This window comes from Xenopus tropicalis, chromosome 4, assembly GCF_000004195.4.
Source record: "Xenopus tropicalis strain Nigerian chromosome 4, UCB_Xtro_10.0, whole genome shotgun sequence".
NCBI lineage: Eukaryota > Metazoa > Chordata > Amphibia > Anura > Pipidae > Xenopus > Xenopus tropicalis.
Genome location: NC_030680.2, coordinates 4,711,319 through 4,738,812, shown reverse-complemented (window position 1 = coordinate 4,738,812; position 27,494 = coordinate 4,711,319). Strand labels below are relative to the sequence as shown.

General features: G+C 44.9%; 1 protein-coding gene across 1 annotated transcript in view; it reads right to left on the bottom strand.

Annotated features, from left to right (window-relative positions):
• nell1 (neural EGFL like 1) overlaps window positions 1-26,942 on the bottom strand; it is a 383,209-nt gene extending 356,267 nt beyond the window's left edge. Inside the window, exon 1 of the mRNA XM_031900696.1 lies at window positions 26,794-26,942. Within this exon, the coding sequence (XP_031756556.1) occupies window positions 26,794-26,842 (49 nt within the window). The 5' untranslated portion in view covers window positions 26,843-26,942. The remainder of the gene's footprint in view (window positions 1-26,793) is intronic.
• Window positions 26,943-27,494: the final 552 nt, after the last annotated feature.

The following is a 27,494-nucleotide window of genomic DNA, read 5'->3' as shown; positions in this document are numbered from 1 at the left end:
TATAAATACAAATATACAGAGAAGGAATGTTCTGGGTACACACTAAGCTGTACCCCCATACTGTACTGTCTAAGGGAAACACTATGGCACCCCCTACCCATATGTATAAATACAAATATACAGAGAAGGAATGTTCTGGGCACACAATAAGCTGTACCCCCATACTGTACTGTCTAAGGGAAACACTATGGCACCCCCTACCCATATGTATAAATACAAATATACAGAAAAGGAATGTTCTGGGCACACAATAAGCTGTACCCCCATACTGTACTGTCTAAGGGAAACACTATGGCACCCCCTACCCATATGTATAAATACAAATATACAAAGAAGGAATGTTCTGGGCACACAATAAGCTGTACCCCCATACTGTACTGTCTAAGGGAAACACTATGGCACCCCCTACCCATATGTATAAATACAAATATACAGAAAAGGAATGTTCTGGGCACACAATAAGCTGTACCCCCATACTGTACTGTCTAAGGGAAACACTATGGCACCTCCTACCCATATGTATAAATACAAATATACAGAGAAGGAATGTTCTGGGCACACAATAAGCTGTACCCCCATACTGTACTGTCTAAGGGAAACACTATGGCACCTCCTACCCATATGTATAAATACAAATATACAGAGAAGGAATGTTCTGGGCACACAATAAGCTGTACCCCCATACTGTACTGTCTAAGGGAAACACTATGGCACCCCCTACCAATATGTATAAATACAAATATACAGAGAGGGAATGTTCTGGGCACACAATAAGCTGTACCCCCATACTATACTGTCTAAGGGAAACACTATGGCACCTCCTACCCATATGTATAAATACAAATAGGATTATGGCACAGGCAATTTTTTATGGATTCTTATGAACATGGAATTTGTCATCTTAACGAGCCGACTGCCAGCCACAAGTGCAAGCGCTAATAAGTGCCTCTCGCTTTTTGTCACAAGCTTTGCACACCAGGTGGAAGGGGACTGGCGCTGCAGGAATTGTGAGCCTCCGAGTGTGACGGGGGTGCGAAATGACTCGTCAGTGAAACCGCGAGTGATGCTCTAATCATCGCAACAAACATCTGCCCGTCTCACCTCCACTCTCGGCACCTCCAAAGAATGAGCGCTAAATGCCTGGAATATGTCTCCCTTATCCAAATAGACATAGCCTGGAGCTAGCACCCCCCCAGGGGCTTCTTAAACTCCCTATAACTTGTTTGGGGGTGCCCCCCTCCCCAAATTAGCACACACATCATCAATGCACGTCTTGCCAATTAAGGAATACAGGTATAGGACCCGTTATCCAGAATGCTCAGAACCAAGGGTATTCTGGATAAGGGATCTTTCCGTAATTTGGCTCTCCATACCTTAAGTCTGCTAAAAAAAATCAATAAAACATTAATAAAAACCCAATAGGATTGTTTTGTATCCAATAAGGGGTAATTATATCTTAGTTGGGATCAAGTACAGGTACTGTTTTATTATTACAGAGAAAAGGGAATCATTTAACCATGAAATAAACCCAATAGGGCTGTTCTGCCCCAATAAGGGGTAATTATATCTTAGTTGGGATCAAGTACAGGTACTGTTTTATTATTACAGAGAAAAGGGAATCATTTAACCATTAAATAAACCCAATAGGGCTGTTCTGCCCCAATAAGGGGTAATTATATCTTAGTTGGGATCAAGTACAGGTACTGTTTTATTATTACAGAGAAAAGGGAATCATTTAACCATGAAATAAACCCAATAGGGCTGTTCTGCCCCCAATAAGGGGTAATTATATCTTAGTTGGGATCAAGTACAGGTACTGTTTTATTATTACAGAGAAAAGGGAATCATTTAACCATGAAATAAACCCAATAGGGCTGTTCTGCCCCCAATAAGGGGTAATTATATCTTAGTTGGGATCAAGTACAGGTACTGTTTTATTATTACAGAGAAAAGGGAATCATTTAACCATGAAATAAACCCAATAGGGCTGTTCTGCCCCAATAAGGGGTAATTATATCTTAGTTGGGATCAAGTACAGGTACTGTTTTATTATTACAGAGAAAAGGGAATCATTTAACCATGAAATAAACCCAATAGGGCTGTTCTGCCCCCAATAAGGGGTAATTATATCTTAGTTGGGATCAAGTACAGGTACTGTTTTATTATTACAGAGAAAAGGGAATCATTTAACCATTAAATAAACCCAATAGGGCTGTTCTGCCCCCAATAAGGGGTAATTATATCTTAGTTGGGATCAAGTACAGGTACTGTTTTATTATTACAGAGAAAAGGGAATCATTTAACCATTAAATAAACCCAATAGGGCTGTTCTGCCCCAATAAGGGGTAATTATATCTTAGTTGGGATCAAGTATTTGGGATTCACTGGGAAATTCCATATTTCGTATTTGCTGAAAAATTATTTTCTTTCTGCATCATTTGAAATCCTGGCAGGGGAGGAGGGACTAAAACACTGATGTTACAAATTGCAACAACTTCTCCGCAGCTTACAGACATCATGCAGGAACTACATAACCCACAATGCATTGCACTGGGATGTTCCTTTCCTTAATGAGATCACTTGTGCAGGGGATTGTGGGATTGGGAGGATGCAGGCTGAAGGTGGGGCTTAGGGAACTGTTCCAGACCATATAATTACATTAAAGGGGAGGTTAACCTTTAAGTTTTAGTATGTTATGCCCCAATAAGGGGTAATTATATCTTAGTTGGGATCAAGTACAGGTACTGTTTTATTATTACAGAGAAAAGGGAATCATTTAACCATGAAATAAACCCAATAGGGCTGTTCTGCCCCAATAAGGGGTAATTATATCTTAGTTGGGATCAAGTACAGGTACTGTTTTATTATTACAGAGAAAAGGGAATAATTTAACCATGAAATAAACCCAATAGGACTGTTCTGCCCCAATAAGGGGTAATTATATCTTAGTTGGGATCAAGTACAGGTACTGTTTTATTATTACAGAGAAAAGGGAATCATTTAACCATGAAATAAACCCAATAGGGCTGTTCTGCCCCAATAAGGGGTAATTATATCTTAGTTGGGATCAAGTACAGGTACTGTTTTATTATTACAGAGAAAAGGGAATCATTTAACCATGAAATAAACCCAATAGGGCTGTTCTGCCCCCAATAAGGGGTAATTATATCTTAGTTGGGATCAAGTACAGGTACTGTTTTATTATTACAGAGAAAAAGGAAATCTGTTTTAAAATTCTGAATTATTTGTGTCTATGGGAGACAGGCTTTCTGGATAACGGGTTTCTAGGTAAGGGATCCCATACCTGTATTTTATGGACCAATTCAAGAGGAACATCACAACTACACAGCTACACCCACAATACCAATATCTATTGCGGGCAACTGAACCACTCTGTGGCCCGTTAGCCTAATAGGTGGCTCATAAGTCCCATTTTCAAACCCATTCTCATGTTGCCCTCAATAGCCTAAAGGCAACTGGTTTTGAAGGTGGGGTTTAAAACAGCCAATCAGACCCCTTGTTAGGAAACCTTTGAATATGGCTTACAGATGCCAGAAGTTGGGGACCCCTTGCGGCTACGGAGTCCGGGGCAAGAAATGGCTCATTGGAGACCTGTATGGTGTATAAACATGAAGGGAGTCCTGCCAATAATAATTGTTGGGGTTCAGGGAGGGCAATAGCCCCCTGTGTATTGGGGTCACTGATCCAATTGGAAGCTTGGTTAGTCCTCCCCTGTTTATTTTCCAGTCCTAAATCGAAATAACAAAGGGTCCCCCCTACTTGTACAGGTATGGGACCCATTATCCAGAATGCTCGGGACCAAGGGTATTCCGGATAAGGGGTCTTTCCGTAATTTGGATCTCAGTACCTTAAGTCTACTAAAAAATCAATAAAACATTAATTAAACCCAATAGTATTGTTTTGCATCCAATAAGGATTAATTATATCTTAGTTGGGATCAATTAAAAGGTTCTGTTTTATTTCTACATAGAAAAAGGAAATCAGTTTTAAAATTTTGAATTATTTGATTAAAATGGAGTCTATGGGAGACGGGCATTCCGTAATTCGGAGCTTTCTGGATAACGGGTTTCCGGATAAGGGGTCCGATACCTGTATATGTTTTTCTCATTCTATCAACGTACGTGGTGGACGCCACAGTGAATGTAGTTTCCATCTACAACCCTAGGGTATTGGGTTCGATTCCAGCCAAGGCATTCATGAAGTTTCCATGAATTTGTATGAATATGATAGGGGAATGGGGACTGGGGCAGGGAAAAGACAAGCAAAGAGCTGAGAACAAGGTAAATACAGATAATAAATACATCAAAAGCTGTTTAGTTCCACAGCACCATCTTCATTAATCAGTCTGACAACAAAGAACAGAGCAGTATCCACCAGAGTAGCAACCCATAGCAACCAATCAGCAATCAGCTCTGGCTGGCTGCAGTAGGGTTAACAAATACAAAAGTCGGATATTATAGGTTGATGGATTTGAATATCAACATATATATATGAAATATGGATTATAAATGTTTGCAACCCATCTGGCAATATGACTTCCCCGGGCAGAGAATTCCATAATTATAATTTGCTCTAATCGTAAGGGGCGTAACCTCGGTTCAACTGTGAGTAAAAGGAGCCCTAGGGCAATTAACCTTGAATACTGTCAGTATAATAATTATAACCCTTCATTAGCTCATCTTCCTTATGAAGGACAAAGATCTTCTCTGAAGAGAGTGGCATTTTCATGCCCCAGTGGGCTCGTATGGAATGAGATGTGAGAGGTTGGATTATGGTTATGAGTAATAATGTTCATTAAACACTTACGGGGTTATGTAATAAAAGACACTAAGTTTGCCCAGGAGCAGTAACCCATAGCAACCAATTAGCAGGTACCATTTACCGGTCACCTGTTTAAAAGCAAATGTTATTCCGAGACAATTTACAATTGGTCTTCATTTTTGTGGTTTTTCAGTTATTCAGCATTTTGATCTAGCTGGTTGCTAGGGCCTTGTTTAGCTTAGCAACCAAGGCAGTGGCTTTCACAAGAGACTGGAATATGAAAAGGAGAGTGACTGAATAGAAAGATAAGGAATAAAAAGTAACAATAACAATAAAACTGGAGCCTCACAGAGCAATAGGTTTTTTGGCTGCCGGGGTCAGTGACCCCCATTTGAAAGCTGCAAAGAGGCAGAAGAGAAAGGCAAATAATTCAGAAACTAATAAATAAATAATGAAGGCCAATTGCAAAGCTGCTATAATTACGCTATTCTATAACTTACTAAGGTGAACTAGCCCTTTAAAGATATGGGGCCCAAAGAGCCCATGACCCCAACTCTACAATCTTCTATAAAGTTTATACCTTCCGAAGTCCTTCTCCAAACCCCAGTCCAAAAGAAATTTTGACTTTATTATCCAGTGGGCTGATATTAGTGGAAGTGTTACAGTTATACCCATTGCCTTTGTCTGACCCAATATTATTTGCAGTATAGAGGCGTTTTAAACCTTGTGGTTGCCCTTCTTCATTGACTCACACAGGATTCATAGACTCATATCTTCTGACGTCTTGGGGATCCCTTAGTTCTTTGGGGGGTTCTTTGACTCTGTAGGTCTGTGATGTTTCCCGTTCTTCCAGGTCATGATATACACCATCTAATATTGATAAGTCTATTGAAACTGGATTTGCTGATTTATCTTGAGAACGTTCTGCTCCTCGTCCGAGCAGCTTCTACAGTTCAACGGAGCAGTGGTTAATTCCCTTAAGGGTAATAGAGTCACCATAATCCTATCAGTGGTTCCATATGACATTTTCATAGAGATAAAGATGTTACAATATCATCGCCTGCTAATGGAGATGTTTCAGTTGTGTCCTTCACCCCATCTGACTTTTCCATCCCAAACTTGGACCTTGCTGTCCTCAAAGGAGCATCCCCAAGAAAGACTACTGAGACCTGCTCTGACGTTCCTTCTTTTCCGACAAAAGCCCAGTCTGGTTATCCACAAGCTTCCAAAGCTCCTCTGAGATGCTCATACAGGGCCGCCATCAGGGGAGCACAGGGGGGTCATCCCGGGCCCGGAGAATTTCCACTTTTAAGGGGGCCCCGCCGTGCTAAACTTTTCTGGTTAGCTGGGGCCCCCTTTAGTCAAATACGGGCCTAGTCAACCTTAACATTGGGCATCTTAAATTTCATTGGTGGTCAGCGGCTAATCCGATTACATCACACAGGGCGCAAAGGTCCTGTCTCTTGGAGGAGTCTGAAGTTGCCAGAGCTGCCCCCGAAGGAGAACCTGCCCCCTGAAGAAGAGGCCGCCAAAGCCAAAGAAGATCATCTTCAGGAGGCACTGTGTATGGGGGCACTGGCTATGGGGGACACTGATACTTTTTATGTCTGTGTCTCCTTTGTACTGGAGTCCGAAGTTGCCGGAGCTGCCCCCGAAGAAGAACCCGCCTCAGAAGAAGGAGCCAAAGTCAAGGAAGACCATCTTCGGGGCACTGTCTTTGGGGGCCCTGGTTGCATAGTATTTGGGGGGCACTGTGTATAGGGGGCCCTGATACTTTTTATGTCTGTGTCTCCTTTGTACTGGTGGGAGGGGCCATTGGGGGAAGGTGCCATGTGGGAGGAGGGCCCACAAATTTTTTTTGTGAGGGGCCCCGTGATTTATGATGGCGGCCCTGTGCTCGGATTCCTTGTCCTCCAACCTTGGGTTGGTTGTCACAGCTGCATTAGGCAAGGAACCTTTGATCCATCTATCTAATGAGGATTTCCTATTTTTTTTTTTACTCTTTGGTCATATAAGCTTCTCAGCGGTTGATAAGGCTACACATGGGGATCCCTGTTAATCTGGATTCCCGTTCCAGAAGATCCACGCTATGAGGAGCCAGTCCTGGTAGAGATGGGCCTGTCAGATTTCTCGCGTAGGGACTAATTATCCGGTGCAACTCAAGTGTGTTGTGAAGCCTTTCCCTCAAGTGCAACGGACTAAGACATAATTAGAAGTTCCTTGAGTGTCTTTTGTTGTGAAAGTGTCTGGTAGGGGGGGAAAAAAACCCTTCGACCCCCTTTCTGGGGGGAAATAAAAAAGATTCAGCTTTGGCTTTAGAAATGTAATTCATACAAAAGCTCAACCTTGAGCAACAAGGTCAGCGGCGGAATTTTCTGCCCATTAAATAGAGTGCGGCGCTAATGGGTCTGTTTTGCTATTTACGGCTCCGGCCATAAGCACCAGCCGCGTTTGATGTCCCTGGAAATTAGGCGTTTTTCAGTGAATTTCGTCTCTCGCCGGCCCTGGCTGGATACTCTCTTTGCATTTACGTGAAAGAAAAAAAAAAAGACGCAAGTTCAAAACCGAAGGCCAATTAACGCCACTCGCCTGTGACTGTCGGTTTATATATAGATCTACCAGCTGGCATTCAGTGGTAAGTTCTAAAAGGCAACTTGACTACAAACAGAGCAGATAAACACACATGGAAGGCTCATCGTAAATTGTAAGCTCTGGCACAACCCTTAGGTTCCCAGACTATGGAGATGCCCCCCTGCCTTGGGGCCTGGGGCAGAGACCAATCGGCTTCTCCTGGAGGCCAGGAAAGGAGAGATCTGAGAAGAAGTCTACCTTAAAGGTCAGTTAAGGAGAGGCTTAACATGAATACTTATTTGCAGTTATAAATATTGTTGTAACTATGGCTAATACAGATATAGGACCCATAATCCAAAATGCTCTGGACCAAGGGTGTTCCGGATAAGGGATCTTTCCGTAATTTGGATCTCCATACCTTAAGCCTACTAAAAAAATCAACAAAACATTAATTTAACCCAATAGGATTGTTCTGCCCCCAATAAGGGGTAATTATATCTTAGTTGGGATCAAGTACAGGTACTGTTTTATTATTACAGAGAAAAGGGAATCATTTAACCATGAAATAAACCCAATAGGGCTGTTCTGCCCCCAATAAGGGGTAATTATATCTTAGTTGGGATCAAGTACAGGTACTGTTTTATTATTACAGAGAAAAGGGAATCATTTAACCATTAAATAAACCCAATAGGGCTGTTCTGCCCCAATAAGGGGTAATTATATCTTAGTTGGGATCAAGTACAGGTACTGTTTTATTATTACAGAGAAAAGGGAATCATTTAACCATGAAATAAACCCAATAGGACTGTTCTGCCCCAATAAGGGGTAATTATATCTTAGTTGGGATCAAGTACAGGTACTGTTTTATTATTACAGAGAAAAGGGAATCATTTAACCATTAAATAAACCCAATAGGGCTGTTCTGCCCCAATAAGGGGTAATTATATCTTAGTTGGGATCAAGTACAGGTACTGTTTTATTATTACAGAGAAAAGGGAATCATTTAACCATTAAATAAACCCAATAGGGCTGTTCTGCCCCAATAAGGGGTAATTATATCTTAGTTGGGATCAAGTACAGGTACTGTTTTATTATTATTACAGAGAAAAGGGAATCATTTAACCATGAAATAAACCCAATAGGGCTGTTCTGCCCCAATAAGGGGTAATTATATCTTAGTTGGGATCAAGTACAGGTACTGTTTTATTATTACAGAGAAAAGGGAATCATTTAACCATGAAATAAACCCAATAGGACTGTTCTGCCCCAATAAGGGGTAATTATATCTTAGTTGGGATCAAGTACAGGTACTGTTTTATTATTACAGAGAAAAGGGAATCATTTAACCATTAAATAAACCCAATAGGGCTGTTCTGCCCCAATAAGGGGTAATTATATCTTAGTTGGGATCAAGTACAGGTACTGTTTTATTATTACAGAGAAAAGGGAATCATTTAACCATGAAATAAACCCAATAGGGCTGTTCTGCCCCAATAAGGGGTAATTATATCTTAGTTGGGATCAAGTACAGGTACTGTTTTATTATTACAGAGAAAAAGGAAATCAGTTTTAAAAGGGAGAGGGAAGAGTGGGCGGGGTCAGCCCACTACAGCCGGGGCCCCCCGGGTTTTCTCCCGGTGTCCTGCCGGCCCAGTCCGACCCTGGTTGGTGGGGTAATATCCCTTCCAGACATATTTGTGAGGTTACTACCAACCTACGTAAAGCAACAAGGGCAACGTTTTACTCCCGTTTTCAGATTGGTTGGCCTAATCACACACGATCCAATCAGGCAGGCCACAGCCCAACCAATCAGAACGAACAGGAACTGACAGCTACAAGCCCAGACGCCATTACAGCCCCAGTTAATACTCAATAGAAAAAAAACACGAAAACTTAACGTCTCAGAATCTGAATGCGACAATCCCCAGACCATTTCATGCACTAACAGTCCTTTTAAAAGTTCAATTGGGGGTTTGTGATTGGTCAGAAGCGCCGCGGCCCCTGTATCTATCTCTCTAATGTATTTGCCCCTCCCTGGGGGGTAGGAAGGAAGGTTGTGGGCGGAAACAAAGGAATCTCGTGCAAGAGCGAAGCTGCAATCAAAGCGATTTTACATTCAGCTCCTAATCATTTCGCTGGACGACTACAGCAAGGAATTGCACGGCGGATCTGTTATGGGATTTATTACACGACTTCAAGGTCTATTTATCATTTCTACAGAGTCCGTATATCAGACCTCTTTACGCTCTCTCCCTGCGAGACCGTCGCCTCTCTGCTTTGTGCCACGAGAGATATTTATGCAGGAAAGAGGCGCAGATACACAAACACTCACACACATATATATATTATAAAGCCACTTCCAAAGCCTCTATGGTATTATATATTAAAGGCCAAGTAAACCACACACAGGATATAGAGCCTGGCTATAGCTCCTTCCCTTCTTTGTGGCCCTTCTGCTCCAAGCCTGGGGCATATCAGGAGCATGAGAATAAGCCCCGAGGTCTCTAGCACCCATTAGCACCCACTAGCATTTGCTACACCCCTGAAGAAGAGGAGAAGGAAGGACCGCCCCTGAGGAACCCACAGTGGTCACTGGCAGTGACGAGCGAATCTGTCCCATTTCGCTTCGCCATAAAATTGGCGAAACAGCGAAAAGTTTGCGAAATGCATTTGTCGCGCAATTTTTTTGTCATCCGCGTTTTTTTTGTCGTCCACGTCTAGTTTCTGTCGCCCGCATCTATTTTTTTTGTAGCCCGTGGTTTTTTTTTGTCGTCCACGTCTAGTTTCTGTCGCCCGCATCTATTTTCTTTGTCGCCCGCGGTTTTTTTTGTCGTCCACGTCTAGTTTCTGTCGCCCGCATCTATTTTTTTTGTCGCCCGCGTTTTTTTTGTCGTCCACGTCTAGTTTCTGTCGCCCGCGTTTTTTTTGTCGCCCGCGTTTTTTTTGCCGTCCACGTCTAGTTTCTGTCGCCCGCATCTATTTTTTTTGTTGCCCGTGGGTTTTTTTGTCGTCCGCGTCTATTTTCTGTCGCCCGCATCAATTTTTTTTGTCTCCCGTGGTTTTTTTGTCACCCACGTCTATTTTCTGTTGCCCGCATCTATTTTTTTTGTCTCCCATGGTTTTTTTGTCACCCACGTCTATTTTCTGTCACCCGCATCTATTTTTTTTGTCACCCGCGGTTTTTTTGTTGCCCACGTCTATTTTTTTTTGTCGCCCCTCTTTCTTTGACGCAACCAATTTGAAAAAATTTCCGCGCAACGCATTTTTCCATGGCAAGTTTTTACGGAAGTTTCGCGAAACAATTCGCCAATGAGGAAATGCAGAAATTCACTGCGAATCCATGCCCGTCCATCACTAGTCGCTGGGGACTGTAATTTAAACGGGCGGTTTACCTTTAAGTAAACTTTTAGTATGTTACAGAATGGCCCATTCTAAGCAACTTTTCAATTGGTCTTCATTATTTATTTGTTATAGATTTTTAATTATTTGCCTTTTTCGTCTGACTTTCCAGCTTTCAAATGGGGGTCACTGACCCCGGCAGCCAAACCCTATTGCTCTGTGAGGCTCCAGTTTTATTGTTATTGTTACTTTTTCCTATTCAGTCCCTCTCCTATTCATATACCATATACCTCTCCCTGGTTTCTAAGGTCATTTGGACCCTAGCAACAAGATGAAAAAGTGAAATAACTAAAAAAAAGTGAAATAACTAAAAAAAAAAAAATAATAAAAAATGAAGACCAACTGCAAATTGTCTCGGAATATAACTAAAAGTTAACTCAAAGGTGAACAACCTCTGTAAGTGACTTCTGTTCATGGGAAATTGCGCACCAGTGAATGTAATGGCACAAAGCTGTTTATTCAGTAGCTTGCACTTGCCCTTTAACCCCCCTATCTCCGCAATGGCAGGGTATAATCCAAATTACCAACAATCAAACCGCAATCTGTTTTCCTGTTGCCGTGGCAACCGCATTGGATTTTTCTTTTAGTGTCACCTTGAAACAAGGAAGAAGAGCAAAATGATGCTACAAGGACCAATGGCAACGACGCTCGGAGAGGGCCCATCTGTTCCATCGATACGTTTCATTTAAAGGTGACGCTCCCCTTTATTAAGCGCTTCCGCCTCCTCCATTGGCCGCTAATGGCAAGGGACTCGCTTACCATAATAACATATGTTCCTATGGCAGAAAGGATGGATTTGCTGTAGGCAGCTCCCAGGGAGAGAGGGGTCACGGGGAAGTAATTTAATTGCCGATTCTCCAGTACAAACACCGGCCGCACTACAGCGAGGGAGGGGCACATATGGGTAGGGGGTGCCATAGTGTTTCCCTTAGACAGTACAGTATGGGGGTACAGCTTATTGTGTGCCCAGAACATTCCCTCTCTGTATATTTGTATTTATACATATGGGTAGGGGGTGCCATAGTGTTTCCCTTAGACAGTACAGTATGGGGGTACAGCTTATTGTGTGCCCAGAACATTCCTTCTCTGTATATTTGTATTTATACATATGGGTAGGAGGTGCCATAGTGTTTCCCTTAGACAGTACAGTATGGGGGTACAGCTTATTATGTGCCCAGAACATTCCTTCTCTGTATATTTGTATTTATACATATGGGTAGGGGGTGCCATAGTGTTTCCCATAGACAGTACAGTATGGGGGTACAGCTTATTGTGTGCCCAGAACATTTCTTCTCTGTATATTTGTATTTATACATATGGGTAGGTAGTGCCATAGTGTTTCCCTTAGACAGTACAGTATGGGGGTACAGCTTATTGTGTGCCCAGAACATTTCTTCTCTGTATATTTGTATTTATACATATGGGTAGGGGGTGCCATAGTGTTTCCCTTAGACAGTACAGTATGGGGGTACAGCTTATTGTGTGCCCAGAACATTCCTTCTCTGTATATTTGTATTTATACATATGGGTAGGGGTGCCATAGTGTTTCCCTTAGACAGTACAGTATGGGGGTACAGCTTATTGTGTGCCCAGAACATTCCCTCTCTGTATATTTGTATTTATACATATGGGTAGGAGGTGCCATAGTGTTTCCCTTAGACAGTACAGTATGGGGGTACAGCTTATTGTGTGCCCAGAACATTCCTTCTCTGTATATTTGTATTTATACATATGGGTAGGAGGTGCCATAGTGTTTCCCTTAGACAGTACAGTATGGGGGTACAGCTTATTGTGTGCCCAGAACATTCCTTCTCTGTATATTTGTATTTATACATATGGGTAGGGGGTGCCATAGTGTTTCCCTTAGACAGTACAGTATGGGGGTACAGCTTATTGTGTGCCCAGAACATTCCTTCTCTGTATATTTGTATTTATACATATGGGTAGGGGGTGCCATAGTGTTTCCCTTAGACAGTACAGTATGAGGGTACAGCGCTGCCATATTGCTTCCTTTGCTAAGGGGCAGCAGCACCCCTAGTGGCCACAACGATGATGCTTTTACAATTGTTGCCAATAAAAATCCGGCTCATCCATAAAAACAAATGCCCCATCTATATTCCTGTTGCTGACGGAGAAATAAATTCCGGCGAAGGCTCATTAACAAATATGATGTATATGGGCCTATACCCTCGTTATTCATTCATTACACCTGCCTATGGCCCTTATACGGCTCCTGGCTCAGCATGAAGTGAACGCCATTAAAATAATCGCTGCCATTGGCAGATGTGCTCGCAGCCCCAGGGGATTCTGGGACGCAAACAGGTTTAATTTGCAATTTGACAATGATTATTCAAAGAAAACCAACCCCCCCCCCCCCCCAGTTTATTAGCCAATGCAAGCCAAGTATACATTTTTCATAGCCATTGTACTGGGGACTCACAGAGACATTTAATAACATAGTATTTAATTAATAATGGATGAAAGTGCGAGCCATGCCCCCCCCCCCTAATAGCCGCGACACTCCAGCACCTGCGATCATACAAATCCCAGACTTACTACTCCCTATGGAAATCCCTCTGGCAATGCTACGGTGACCTGAGTGGCCCATTTATATGCACTTTCACGGCTCTTCTTAGAAGTGCCGGGGGCCGGGGGCAAGATAATATGAATGTAGACCCAACGTTTATAACAAAGCCTTTGGCTGGAGCTGTAGATCAAATTCAGGTTGTGGTTGATAAATCACCAAGCGCTGGAGGTCTATCCATGGTTTCAAGAATATCTAGAACATTTAGACGCCTAAGGGTTGGGGCACGTGGGACATTTCAGACTTGGTGGGTAGGTGGCAAAAGCTGGTTCCACTAGGGGGGTTTTGCCACCAGTTGAGTTGGAAATCATGAAGGTGCCAAGCTCTCAATCACACATTGAAAGGTCCTCTCGTTGGGGTGGCCAATATGCCCAACGTCGGATCACAACGTCCAGTGTTGGACTGGCCCACAAGGTTACTAGGGAAACTCTAGGTACTGTTTTATTATTACAGAGAAAAGGGAATCATTTAACCATGAAATAAACCCAATAGGGCTGTTCTGCCCCCAATAAGGGGTAATTATATCTTAGTTGGGATCAAGTACAGGTACTGTTTTATTATTACAGAGAAAAGGGAATCATTTAACCATTAAATAAACCCAATAGGGCTGTTCTGCCCCAGTAAGGGGTAATTATATCTTAGTTGGGATCAAGTACAGGTACTGTTTTATTATTACAGAGAAAAGGGAATCATTTAACCATTAAATAAACCCAATAGGGCTGTTCTGCCCCAATAAGGGGTAATTATATCTTAGTTGGGATCAAGTACAGGTACTGTTTTATTATTACAGAGAAAAGGGAATCATTTAACCATGAAATAAACCCAATAGGGCTGTTCTGCCCCAATAAGGGGTAATTATATCTTAGTTGGGATCAAGTACAGGTACTGTTTTATTATTACAGAGAAAAGGGAATCATTTAACCATTAAATAAACCCAATAGGGCTGTTCTGCCCCCAATAAGGGGTAATTATATCTTAGTTGGGATCAAGTACAGGTACTGTTTTTTTATTACAGAGAAAAGGGAATCATTTAACCATTAAATAAACCCAATAGGGCTGTTCTGCCCCAATAAGGGGTAATTATATCTTAGTTGGGATCAAGTACAGGTACTGTTTTATTATTACAGAGAATATATATAGCCAATGCTATATATATATATATATATATATATAGACACAGGGTGAGTGAAATATACACCTAGCACTTTCCGACAAGGTTCCTTTGCGTCTCGTTACCTGCGGCCGCTTTGACAGCCTCCAACCCTAATTTCCCCTTTAGACGCCGGCGAATGTTATTCCATCAAGGGGGGAAGCTGTAAGTCTCGGCGGTGACAGCGCGTTACAGATAAACTGCATTGTGTCCGCATCTCTACACTATTTCCCCTTTGGGTGTCAGAGATGCCGGCAATGCTTTCCTGCAGATTAGAGCTATCTCCTGCGCCGCGCTGAGCGAGAATTACTGAGAAATGACTTGTACATGCACATAGCAACACGGAACATGGAAAATCTGCAGGTTTGCTTAGAGGCAATCAAAAGCTCTCACATATATAAATACAAATATGCAGAGAAGGAATGTTTTGGGCACACAATAAGCTGTACCCCCATACTGTACTGTCTAAGGGAAACACTATGGCACCTCCTACCCATATGTATAAATACAAATATACAGAGAAGGAATGTTCTGGGCACACAATAAGCTGTACCCCCATACTGTACTGTCTAAGGGAAACACTATGGCACCCCCTACCCATATGTATAAATATAAATATACAGAGAAGGAATGTTCTGGGCACACAATAAGCTGTACCCCCATACTGTACTGTCTAAGGGAAACACTATGGCACCCCCTACCCATATGTATAAATATAAATATACAGAGAGGGAATGTTCTGGGCACACAATAAGCTGTACCCCCATACTGTACTGTCTAAGGGAAACACTATGGCACCCCCTACCCATATGTATAAATATAAATATACAGAGAAGGAATGTTCTGGGCACACAATAAGCTGTACCCCCATACTGTACTGTCTAAGGGAAACACTATGGCACCTCCTACCCATATGTATAAATACAAATATACAGAGAAGGAATGTTTTGGGCACACAATAAGCTGTACCCCCATACTGTACTGTCTAAGGGAAACACTATGGCACCTCCTACCCATATGTATAAATACAAATATACAGAGAAGGAATGTTCTGGGCACACAATAAGCTGTACCCCCATACTGTACTGTCTAAGGGAAACACTATGGCACCCCCTACCCATATGTATAAATATAAATATACAGAGAAGGAATGTTCTGGGCACACAATAAGCTGTACCCCCATACTGTACTGTCTAAGGGAAACACTATGGCACCCCCTACCCATATGTATAAATATAAATATACAGAGAGGGAATGTTCTGGGCACACAATAAGCTGTACCCCCATACTGTACTGTCTAAGGGAAACACTATGGCACCCCCTACCCATATGTATAAATATAAATATACAGAGAAGGAATGTTCTGGGCACACAATAAGCTGTACCCCCATACTGTACTGTCTAAGGGAAACACTATGGCACCCCCTACCCATATGTATAAACATAAAAGTAATAGTTTCTCCAATTTGCCAGAAAAGGAGAATAAGTAAGAGTGAAGTGAACAAAATTACCAGTAAAGAAAAAATAATTACAAATATCTAACTAAACTGCCTTCTGCCCCATCCTGTGTGTAAATGAGTACGTGCTCTACAAATTATAATAATAATCCTTTAGCTCTGGTGAGAAGCAGAAAAATAGAGATTACTGGGATAATGCAGCTTCTCAGTGCCAGTTTAACGTTGTTATCAATACTCCTCTATATGAATGGAAAATACATTAACACGTTGTAAACAATGCTTGTTATTTCATGCCTTAGATTGGCGAGCCAAGAGACATCACAGTCATTATTTGAAAATAAGTTACAGTCTATATATAGAAACATTGGGGTAACAGTCACCCCGCTATAGTTCCAGGGGTACCCAGGGCACAAATAAGCACTCACCCCAAATCCCCCCCTAACTGGCCTTCAGGCTGGGCCCCCTTAGCCCATAACAAGGTTACAGATATATAGAAACATTGGGGTAACAGTCACCCCGCTATAGTTCCAGGGGTACCCAGGGCACAAATAAGCACTCACCCCAAATCCCCCCCTAACTGGCCTTCAGGCTGGGCCCCCTTAGCCCATAACAAGGTTACAGATATATAGAAACATTGGGGTAACAGTCACCCCGCTATAGTTCCAGGGGTACCCAGGGCACAAATAAGCACTCACCCCAAATCCCCCCCTAACTGGCCTTCAGGCTGGGCCCCCTTAGCCCATAACAAGGTTACAGATATATAGAAACATTGGGGTAACAGTCACCCCGCTATAGTTCCAGGGGTACCCAGGGCACAAATAAGCACTCACCCCAAATCCCCCCCTAACTGGCCTTCAGGCTGGGCCCCCTTAGCCCATAACAAGGTTACAGGTATATAGAAACATTGGGGTAACAGTCACCCCGCTATATGATATATACAGGTAAATAAGAATAACGCCGGCACGTGACTTCACCTTTAACATCCAAGTTTAACTTTCCATCACAATAAATGGATTTCCCGCCTGTCTGTTGAAATACATTTTTAAAAAAAATCAATATCCATACATAGAGTGTATTGCAGGAAGGAGGCATGTAGGTCTGTGAGTGCCGACAGATGTGTAACAGTTATTGACAGGCCAAGAACGTTGCTCGGAGCGGCAACTGTCAACACCCTCACTGCCAACCCACCGGCGCGGGGCTCCCGCTCTTCATTAAAGGAGAGATTCTGCCATTTTATCTATCATTAGCTCGGGGTTTCTAACAGGCTTTGGATTATTTCCCCTTTCCCTGTTATCCAGGGGCAATAAAAATTTGTGGCTATTAAGCCCACTCCACTGACGTTTTATAAAACAAACAAAACTGCTGACACCGAGGGGATTGAACTCCATCATCATATTAATGCAGGAATTTAATCCTACAATTAAAAGTTTGAAAGGAGACATAAACAGGATAAACAAACCCCTACCCTACCCCTGTAGGCAGTTATGAATAATATACGGTGCTGGTTTCCCTTTGGGCTAAACATTAACCCTATCTGTAACAATGGCCCCTTTATTGGAGCTCCCTATAGATCCTCTCAGGTCCCTGTCTGGGTTTCAAATGAGGGGTGGGCGTGTCCTAACAGTCCCTGCCAGAAGCACAGTAGGAGGGGAGTAGCCAATCACAGCCCTGCAGTCACACAAGCACTGACAGGCATCAGGTCAGCCTAGCTGCTGATTGGTTCCTATTCTTCAGTGCCGCTGCCCCCCCTGCACAGCCTGGGAAAGGAGGAAACAGGAAGTGGAACAGGTGGGCGGGGCTAGTGGGGTTTGGGGGGAATTTTCCAATAAATCAGCCAGAAACACTACTGTTTTAAGCACAATCCTTCTATATTTGCACTATACTGATATAACAGCCCTTCCCTCAGTTGCTCCTCCCCTGAAGAGCCCGGCAAAGAATGTGACCAATGAATGAAGTCTGAAATAATGATGTCACAGTCTCTGAGTCATTTGAATTAAACGATATGGCCGTAAACTGTCCCCTTAAACCCAAGATGTTCCTATTGGCCCATTGTTACCAACCACAAGCCTGTCCCCACCCTGCTCTCAGGAACCATTAACTTCAACTAGAAAAAAATGTTTATCTGTTAATTGAGCAAAAAAGCTCCAAAATCAAGGTTTTTAACCCATTCATTCCCAGAATGCAAAGGAGTTATCAGTGGCCCTATATAAATACAAATACCTACAGCTGTCTGTGCCTAATGGTTCCCAGGGTTCCGCAGCCAGGGATACACAGAACATTTCATAAAGATACACGGACACCTAGAATTCTCTTTGAATTTTGTGTACTTGCTTTGGGCCGGCAATTAATATTAATTAGACTGCTACAAGCTGGAAAACTAAAACAAAGATCTGATGGGTTGCCATAGCAATTCAGAACCTGTGTTTCTAATTAGCCCCTGTGTGTTAAATCCAGGGTTTGATTGGCCCAGCAGGACAGCAGGAGATCTGCCAGTTAGCCGGGGCATCAATGGGCTGCGCTTGGTAGCCAAGGCATTGACCTACATTCCCTGGCAGCACCGTGGCACCCACGCCCTATTAGCCATGGCTTGTGTTGCCTAACTGGGCACCTTGTCCCATACCAGCATAGTGTGTGTCCAGTATAATCCCAGTACAGTGAGCGGAAATATAGAAGGGGGAGAAGAGGGAGGATGGGGGGGAGTAAGGCCAAACAGTTGGGGGGGGAATAGAAAAGGAAAGGAGAGGGGATGAGAGACAGAAGGAGAGAGGGGAAGGGAAAGGGGGTTCGGGGAGTAGAGAGACAAATGGGGGGAGAGGGGAAATATAGAAGGGGAGAGAAGAGGGAGGATGGGGGGGAGTAAGGCCAAACAGTTGGGGGGGGGGAATAGAAAAGGAAAGGAGAGGGGATGAGAGACAGAAGGAGAGAGGGGAAGGGAAAGGGGGTTCGGGGAGTAGAGAGACAAATGGGGGGAGAGGGGAAATATAGAAGGGGGGAGAAGAGGGAGGATGGGGGGGAGTAAGGCCAAACAGTTGGGGGGGGGAATAGAAAAGGAAAGGAGAGGGGATGAGAGACAGAAGGAGAGAGGGGAAGGGAAAGGGGGTTCGGGGAGTAGAGAGACAAATGGGGGGAGAGGGGAAATATAGAAGGGGGGAGAAGAGGGAGGATGGGGGGGAGTAAGGCCAAACAGTTGGGGGGGGGGGAATAGAAAAGGAAAGGAGAGGGGATGAGAGACAGAAGGAGAGAGGGGAAGGGAAAGGGGGTTCGGGGAGTAGAGAGACAAATGGGGGGAGAGGGGAAATATAGAAGGGGGGAGAAGAGGGAGGATGGGGGGGGGAGTAAGGCCAAACAGTTGGGGGGGGGAATAGAAAAGGAAAGGGGATGAGAGACAGAAGGAGAGAGGGGAAGGGAAAGGGGGTTCGGGGAGTAGAGAGACAAATGGGGGGATAATTATTTCCAATTACATCAGGGCTGGACAGAATCCCTTTATAATCTGCAGTTGGGTCATTTCCCTATGGGGCCAAACTGTAAATTATATGCTTATAAACAGTGCGTTCCTACATAGGAAGGGGCTGTTTATAACAAACCGTCACACACATCTGTATATGGGAAAGTAATGGGAATGTGGATGGGGGGGATGTTTGTTTTAAACAGAAAACAGAGAGATAATTCAAGACAAATGCTGTAACTCAAACATTTTTAGCTGTGGGCTATAATGTATAATGTACCCCCTACTGTAGTTTCTAAGGATATTAGAGTCAAGTGACCAGTATAAAATGTATGTATGGTCACATAACTCCTCGGTGACTTCTAATATCTTTATAAATTACAGTAGGGGGTACAATATCCACTATATATAAGAAACAATTACTTTTATTGTATTGTCCTGCACATCTCCTGTATAAATGCCTCAAAAACTGGAGCTGCCACAGAGGAACTAGTTGTTCTGCCAAGGTCAAATAACATATGGAAAAGTGCCCTGGGCAAAACAGAGCAGCCGGCATAGGTAGGAAGAGCGTGAAAAGCTCAGAGAGACATGGCAGATGCATCTCTATGAGTAGGGCAAGATAGTTACAGCGGGGCTTCCATAATGAAACCCTAGGGCAAGTGGGACAGTAGGGCAAGATGGAGACAGTAGGGCAAGTGGGACAGTAGGGCAAGATGGAGACAGTAGGACAAGATGGAGACAGTAGGGCAAGATGGAGACAGTAGGACAAGATGGGGACAGTAGGGCAAGATGGAGACAGCAGGGCAAGTGGGACACTAGGGCAAGATGGAGACAGTAGGGCAAGATGGAGACAGTAGGGCAAGATGGAGACAGCAGGGCAAGTGGGACAGTAGGGCAAGATGGAGACAGTAGGACAAGATGGAGACAGTAGGGCAAGATGGAGACAGTAGGACAAGATGGGGACAGTAGGGCAAGATGGAGACAGCAGGGCAAGTGGGACAGTAGGGCAAGATGGAGACAGTAGGGCAAGATGGAGACAGCAGGGCAAGTGGGACAGTAGGGCAAGATGGAGACAGTAGGGCAAGTGGGACAGTAGGGCAAGATGGAGACAGTAGGGCAAGATGGAGACAGTAGGGCAAGATGGAGACAGCAGGGCAAGTGGGACAGTAGGGCAAGTGGGACAGTAGGGCAAGATGGAGACAGTAGGGCAAGATGGAGACAGTAGGGCAAGATGGAGACAGTAGGGCAAGTGGGACAGTAGGGCAAGATTGAGACAGTAAGGCAAGATTGAGACAGTAGGGCAAGTGGGACAGTAGGGCAAGATGGAGACAGTAGGGCAAGATGGAGACAGTAGGACAAGAAGGAGACAGTAGGACAAGATGGAGACAGTAGGGCAAGTGGGGCAGTAGGGCAAGATAGAGACAGTAGGGCAAGATTGAGACATCAGGGCAAAATTGAGACAGTAGGGCAAGTTGGTTACAGCAGGGCTTCTATAATGAATTCCTAGGGCAGGTGGGGCAGTAGGGCAAGTGGGACAGTAGGGCAAGATGGTTACAGCAGGGCTTCCATTATGAAACCCTAGGGCAATTGGGACAGTAGAATAAGACTGAGACAGTAAGGCAAAATGAAGAGGGTATGGCAAGAGGGCAATTCAGTAAAATGAAGACAATAGGGCAAAACCGATGCCCTGGGGCATTATGGAGACAGATGGAAAACAACAGAGACAGCAGGACAAGAAGGGCCCAGGTGAGCAAGAGTGAGACACCAGGAGATGATAGAGACAGCTGGTTAGACAGTTCTGACTGGGTTCTAGGCCCCCGCACCAGTAAAGAGGCCTTGGCACTACATGAAAGTGCTTGCAAGCGGCACATATACCCAGTGAGGTATTTATAGTGAATATTAATCCCTGTGTCAGATGAAGGGTTCGGAAGGATTGCCAACATTCATATTCCGAGAGGAGAATTCCTGCTTGGCCGACGCACGGCATTAAATATGAACAAGGCGCCGCTTCCCTGTAACGCGCAGGATGACACAGTTTCGCTCGAGAGCTGCTCTCGATTACGGGGCGAACGCCTGAAAATAGGAACAATGTCATTTCAGGGGCATTAAAATTCATGAGACCCAGAAAATATCAACAAACCAATCTCACTCCACAAATGAAATAATCAAAGAGATAATTCTGGGGGGAGATGTCCCTTTTTGTCTTTTTGTTTTTGCATTTTACATTTAGATTTCAACCTTAATTGTATTTGTCACCCAGTGGTGCCCACCTAGCGATACCATTATAACTTATTATATTATCCCTTATAATACATGAGTGATACTCAGAGTTCCCTGTATAACTCAGCCTGCAGCCTTGTGCCTTTATATGGGGGGCACAGAACCCCTCAGTGACTGCTAATATCCTTATCATTTACAGTAGGGGGTACATTATCCCTTATAATACATGAGTGATACTCAGAGTTCCCTGTATAACTCAGCCTGCAGCCTTGTGCCTTTATATGGGGGGCACAGAACCCCTCAGTGACTGCTAATATCCTTATCATTTACAGTAGGGGGTACATTATCCCTTATAATACATGAGTGATACTCAGAGTTCCCTGTATAACTCAGCCTGCAGCCTTGTGCCTTTATATGGGGGGCACAAAACCCCTCAGTGACTGCTAATATCCTTATCATTTACAGTAGGGGGTACATTATCCCTTATAATACATGAGTGATACTCAGAGTTCCCTGTATAACTCAGCCTGCAGCCTTGTGCCTTTATATGGGGGGCACAGAACCCCTCAGTGACTGCTAATATCCTTATCATTTACAGTAGGGGGTACATTATCCCTTATAATACATGAGTGATACTCAGAGTTCCCTGTATAACTCAGCCTGCAGCCTTGTGCCTTTATATGGGGGGCACAGAACCCCTCAGTGACTGCTAATATCCTTATCATTTACAGTAGGGGGTACATTATCCCTTATAATACATGAGTGATACTCAGAGTTCCCTGTATAACTCAGCCTGCAGCCTTGTGCCTTTATATGGGGGGCACAGAACCCCTCAGTGACTGCTAATATCCTTATCATTTACAGTAGGGGGTACATTATCCCTTATAATACATGAGTGATACTCAGAGTTCCCTGTATAACTCAGCCTGCAGCCTTGTGCCTTTATATGGGGGGCACAGAACCCCTCAGTGACTGCTAATATCCTTATCATTTACAGTAGGGGGTACATTATCCCTTATAATACATGAGTGATACTCAGAGTTCCCTGTATAACTCAGCCTGCAGCCTTGTGCCTTTATATGGGGGGCACAGAACCCCTCAGTGACTGCTAATATCCTTATCATTTACAGTAGGGGGTACAGTATCCCTTATAATACATGAGTGATACTCAGAGTTCTCTGTATAACTCAGCCTGCAGCCTTGTGCCTTTATATGGGGGGCACAGAACCCCTCAGTGACTGCTAATATCCTTATCATTTACAGTAGGGGGTACAGTATCCCTTATAATACATGAGTGATACTCAGAGTTCCCTGTATAACTCAGCCTGCAGCCTTGTGCCTTTATATGGGCACAGAACCCCTCAGTGACTTCTAATATCCTTATAATATACAGTAGGGGGGCAATGTATTTGCTATGTGTTTTAGGTGTGGATTTGTTTGTACCTAACAAAGCCAATATTAAATATTTAACTAGCACATCAATATATATGAGTGGAATAGGCATCACTCTGTTCATTGCAACCGGCAGAGTAGGAGGCAAATCTAAAAGAACCTCTGATTCTTGGCTCTTGCTGGGAGATGCAGTTTAGCAATCACAAACACAGATGGGGGTTCACCCCGGTGATAACCCCCCGTATGATGTAATTCGGCAGTCACGTCACGCTGCTAATCGAGCTCTGTGAATATATATCTACAAGCCCCCAGAGTGAAATTGCATTAAATATTAATGGCGAGTGACTCTCCCTTGTTGGACCCTCCGTGGCTAATCACAAAAATTGCTGGGGAAGGGGGGATTCTATGGAGGGTGGGAGTCGGCCGAGCATGATAGCCTCAAAGACTGGGGAAGAAAACGAGGCCTGCGGCTGTCTGGCAGCACCCACCTCCTTAGCTCTCAAGCAGGGGGTAAAAATAAAAAAAATTGCCACCTTTTAACCCCTTCATGGAATCCCAGGGACGGGCAGCGGCCGGCGACAAGGCTCACACTCTTTCATGCAGAGAAGGAAAGAAAGCGCCAGTTCCTGAAGCCTCACAATATATAAATATATATATATATATAAGTATAAAGGGAAAATGTCTGGGATAAAGGGAAATAGCGATACAAGGAGGCCACCCACAGATAGATGCGATTAATGCTGTTATTTCAGCAAATCTGGTTAGCAAGTTGCAATTCCTTTTGACAGGCAGGCTGTACGACTAGGGGGCTTGGGGGGGGGGTTTGTTTGTAATCCGCTTAGCCAACATTAACCCCTTGGCTGCTGCGCCAGGAGGAAAGTTCCCTCAGCCGCAGAAGTTCAGCAAACGATTATATTCCGAGAAAAAGCAGCGAAGAGAATGTCATGTATAAAACAACAGTTTTTATTCCCCCCAATACAATGGAATTCTACTGCGCCGGGAAAGTGAACCCTGATGTCCCTGTTATTTAATGAGCTCCATAGGCGACATGCAAGCTGTAGGGTAATATAGGGTTCCATACACATTGGGGTGTAGCCTGAGCACCCCAAGATTCCTGAACTGTCTTCCCTTTCCATAGTCACCCCAATATTTCTTCTACAAACACAGGCTGGACTTACTACTGTCTGCAATGCAGAAACCCCACTAATCTCTCCCCAGATTTCCATGTAAGGACGGACCCAATTAATAAATCATCTGACCCATTCGATAACATGATTCCTCTGCAGAGCGCCAGTTTAGAATGGTTCTGATTCAGACCTAACTTGCAGTTCAGACATCAAAATGCCCCCCTCTTGCCCCTAGACACCCAAGTGGGAAAGGTCCCAATACCGAATCACCCGGTCCGAGTATCTAGGTCTCTATCTACAAATATCCGGGTCAGAATGGCCCCAGTATTGAAACATCTGCTCCGATCAGCACCCCCGACACTCCAATGTCACATATACCCACATACAGGGGAGAAAGTTCCCAATAATGAATCATTTGGTCCAATATGCACCCCAAAACCACACTGTGGTCCCAGCAAAGAAAGGTCCCCAATAGTGAGTCTTCTGGCACAATCTGCAGGTAAGAATGGCCTGGTCCTAAGTCCCCCAGTAGCCCAGTCACCCCCAGTGTCCTCTCCAGGGCTGACTGGTCCTGATGTGGAGATGTTCTGTAGTCCAAGCAGATCTAGGCTGCCGGGTCGGAATGGTCCTGATGCCAAGTCTCCCTGTAGAGACCCAAATATTTCTTCTCTAGACATTGTCCATGTATGGAGCCACCTGGCCCCAAGTTAACCCCATTCACCCCCAGGTAAAGCCCAGTAGACCCCGGATACCATTTGCTAGGAAGCTGCCCTATCACAGCGCCAGTGACATTTCAGCAGAATCCCAGTAAAGATTATGGGCATGTGGCGGGCAGGCTGCCCCTGCAGTGCCTCATTACACCGCTCTGCTGAGTGACAGGCTCTGGGTGGAATATATTACAGATGGAGAGACCTGGGCACCTTTCATTGCAGTGTTAGGGATCTGGCGGGCTTGGGCTGAGAATGGGGGGCAATTAGTAAGTGCTAATAGTCCGTACAGCTGGCACTGGGAGAGATCAGACCCAGGGTCTTGTTTATTAACAAAGCGAGGCTGGGCTTGTCTGTACCCACTGGCACTGTCGGTGCCCACTGAGCCCTCAGCCGGAGCTATAATACCCCATACACAGTGCCAGCCCTATTCTACATATATTCCCCCTGTGCCAAGCGGCAACACTTTCCATGCTCACTTGAATGCAATCAACAGCTGTGCCAGGATCCCGGCAATATTTACTCGCCCGCCTCTGTCTCCCAGTGTGGTGCCACGCACAGTGCCACCCAGTACAGCTTGGTGTTGCATCTGTGTCCCCTTACCCTGTGCCACCCAGTACAGCTTGGTGTTGCATCTGTGTCCCCTTACCCTGTGCCACCCAGTACAGCTTGGTGTTGCATCTGTGTCCCCTTACCCTGTGCCACCCTGCACCCACAAATAATCCCACATTGTTCTACAGCCCCTGCACATTCTGTCACCCCGGGATAACACTTAATCACACATTGCTACAGCGAGTAGCCCCCCCAACGCCAGCTAATCACTCAGTGACAGAACAACCAGCCTCAAACCACCACATAATTACACATTGCCACAAAATAACCCACAATACCACCCAAATCTGATTGTTAATCTCAATACCACCTAAAGACATATTGACATAACAATTAACCCCCAGGTACCACCTAGCCACCAACAGTTAGCCCAGTTAGCCCCATGTGCCACCCCAGTTACTGTACTAAACCCCCCAATCATACACAGTTCCGGTTCCCTCCACTGCCCCCAGAACACTATGTAGCCAATAAACAGTATTAGAGCAATTAAACCCCCAATCACCCAATAAATGCTGATATAACACACAGATACCTCCCATTCAAGCACTGATAGAACAATTCATCACAAAATACCCTTCTGTACCCCCCCCCCCCCCATTGCCCCTGCTATAGCACCCATAACTCCCCAATGTGCGGATCTCAATCCATATTACAGCACCCACCTCCCAATCCCACCGATAACTCCCTGCTGCGCCTTCCAGCCCCCTACCTGCCCTCAGTCACAGCCCATCGCCCAATTGTGTAGCCCAACACTGCCCAGAGCCATAGCACCCATCAACCCTACTACATCTGCTGTACCCCCAAATGCCCACAGCCATAGCACCCATCAACCCTACTACATCTGCTGTACCCCCAAATGCCCACAGCCATGGCACCCATCAACCCTACTACATCTGCTGTACCCCCAAATGCCCACAGCCATAGCACCCATCAACCCAACTACATCTGCTGTACCCCCAAATGCCCACAGCCATAGCACCCATCAACCCTACTACATCTGCTGTACCCCCAAATGCCCACAGCCATAGCACCCATCAACCCTACTACATCTGCTGTACCCCCAAATGCCCACAGCCATAGCACCCATCAACCCTACTACATCTGCTGTACCCCCAAATACCCACTCCCCTATACCCATCAACCCTACTACATCACCCACTGCCATCTGCTGTACCCCCAAATACCCACTCCCCAATACCCAGCAACCGCACTACCCATTGCCCTCCGCTATAGCATCACTCGCTGTTATACCCCCACCTATAGTTACACCCTGTGCCAGTCTGTACCCTCAACCGGAGCCGCCGACCCCATGTGTCCCCCCAGAGGCCCCCGACCCCTGCCCCTTACCTGCTCTGGCAGTCAGTACCCAAGCCCACACAGCCAGCATTCCATCCATTGGCGCAGTGAGCGGAGAAGGAGCCCCAATAATCCCCCGGCAGCCGCTAAACTTCCCGGTTCCCCCGCACAAGCCTCACTGACACACGGACAGCTTCCCCGGCTGGGAGAGTCTGCCGACCGTACCACTCCAGTGCAGCGGGGGGGGCTCAGCCAGACCGAAGCCAATCGCACAGTCCCTTCCCCAGCGATGGAAACACCCAGTTCTACATACAAGCTCCCTGCCGTATGGCCCCCCGATTCCTTAGCGACTGTGAGGTGAAAGGGAAGGATTTATTACAGACGGACCGTTTCTGCATCCATCACCCCCCTGCCCGGCAGGAATGGTTTAGCCCCAAGCTCCAAACTCCTACTGATGTTTAACATTAAGAAATGTGCGGGCTGAGCGCTCAGGGCAGGCAAGGGTTAATCAGTCAGACATTGTGCCAGGTGAGTACTGAGGGGAGGCAGACATTGTGCCAGGTGAGTACTGAGGGGAGGCAGACATTGTGCCAGGTGAGTACTGAGGGGAGGCAGACATTGTGCCAGGTGAGTACTGAGGGGAGGCAGACATTGTGCCAGGTGAGTACTGAGGGGAGGCAGGGGTTAATCAGTCAGACATTGTGCCAGGTGAGTACTGAGGGGAGGCAGGGGTTAATCAGTCAGACATTGTG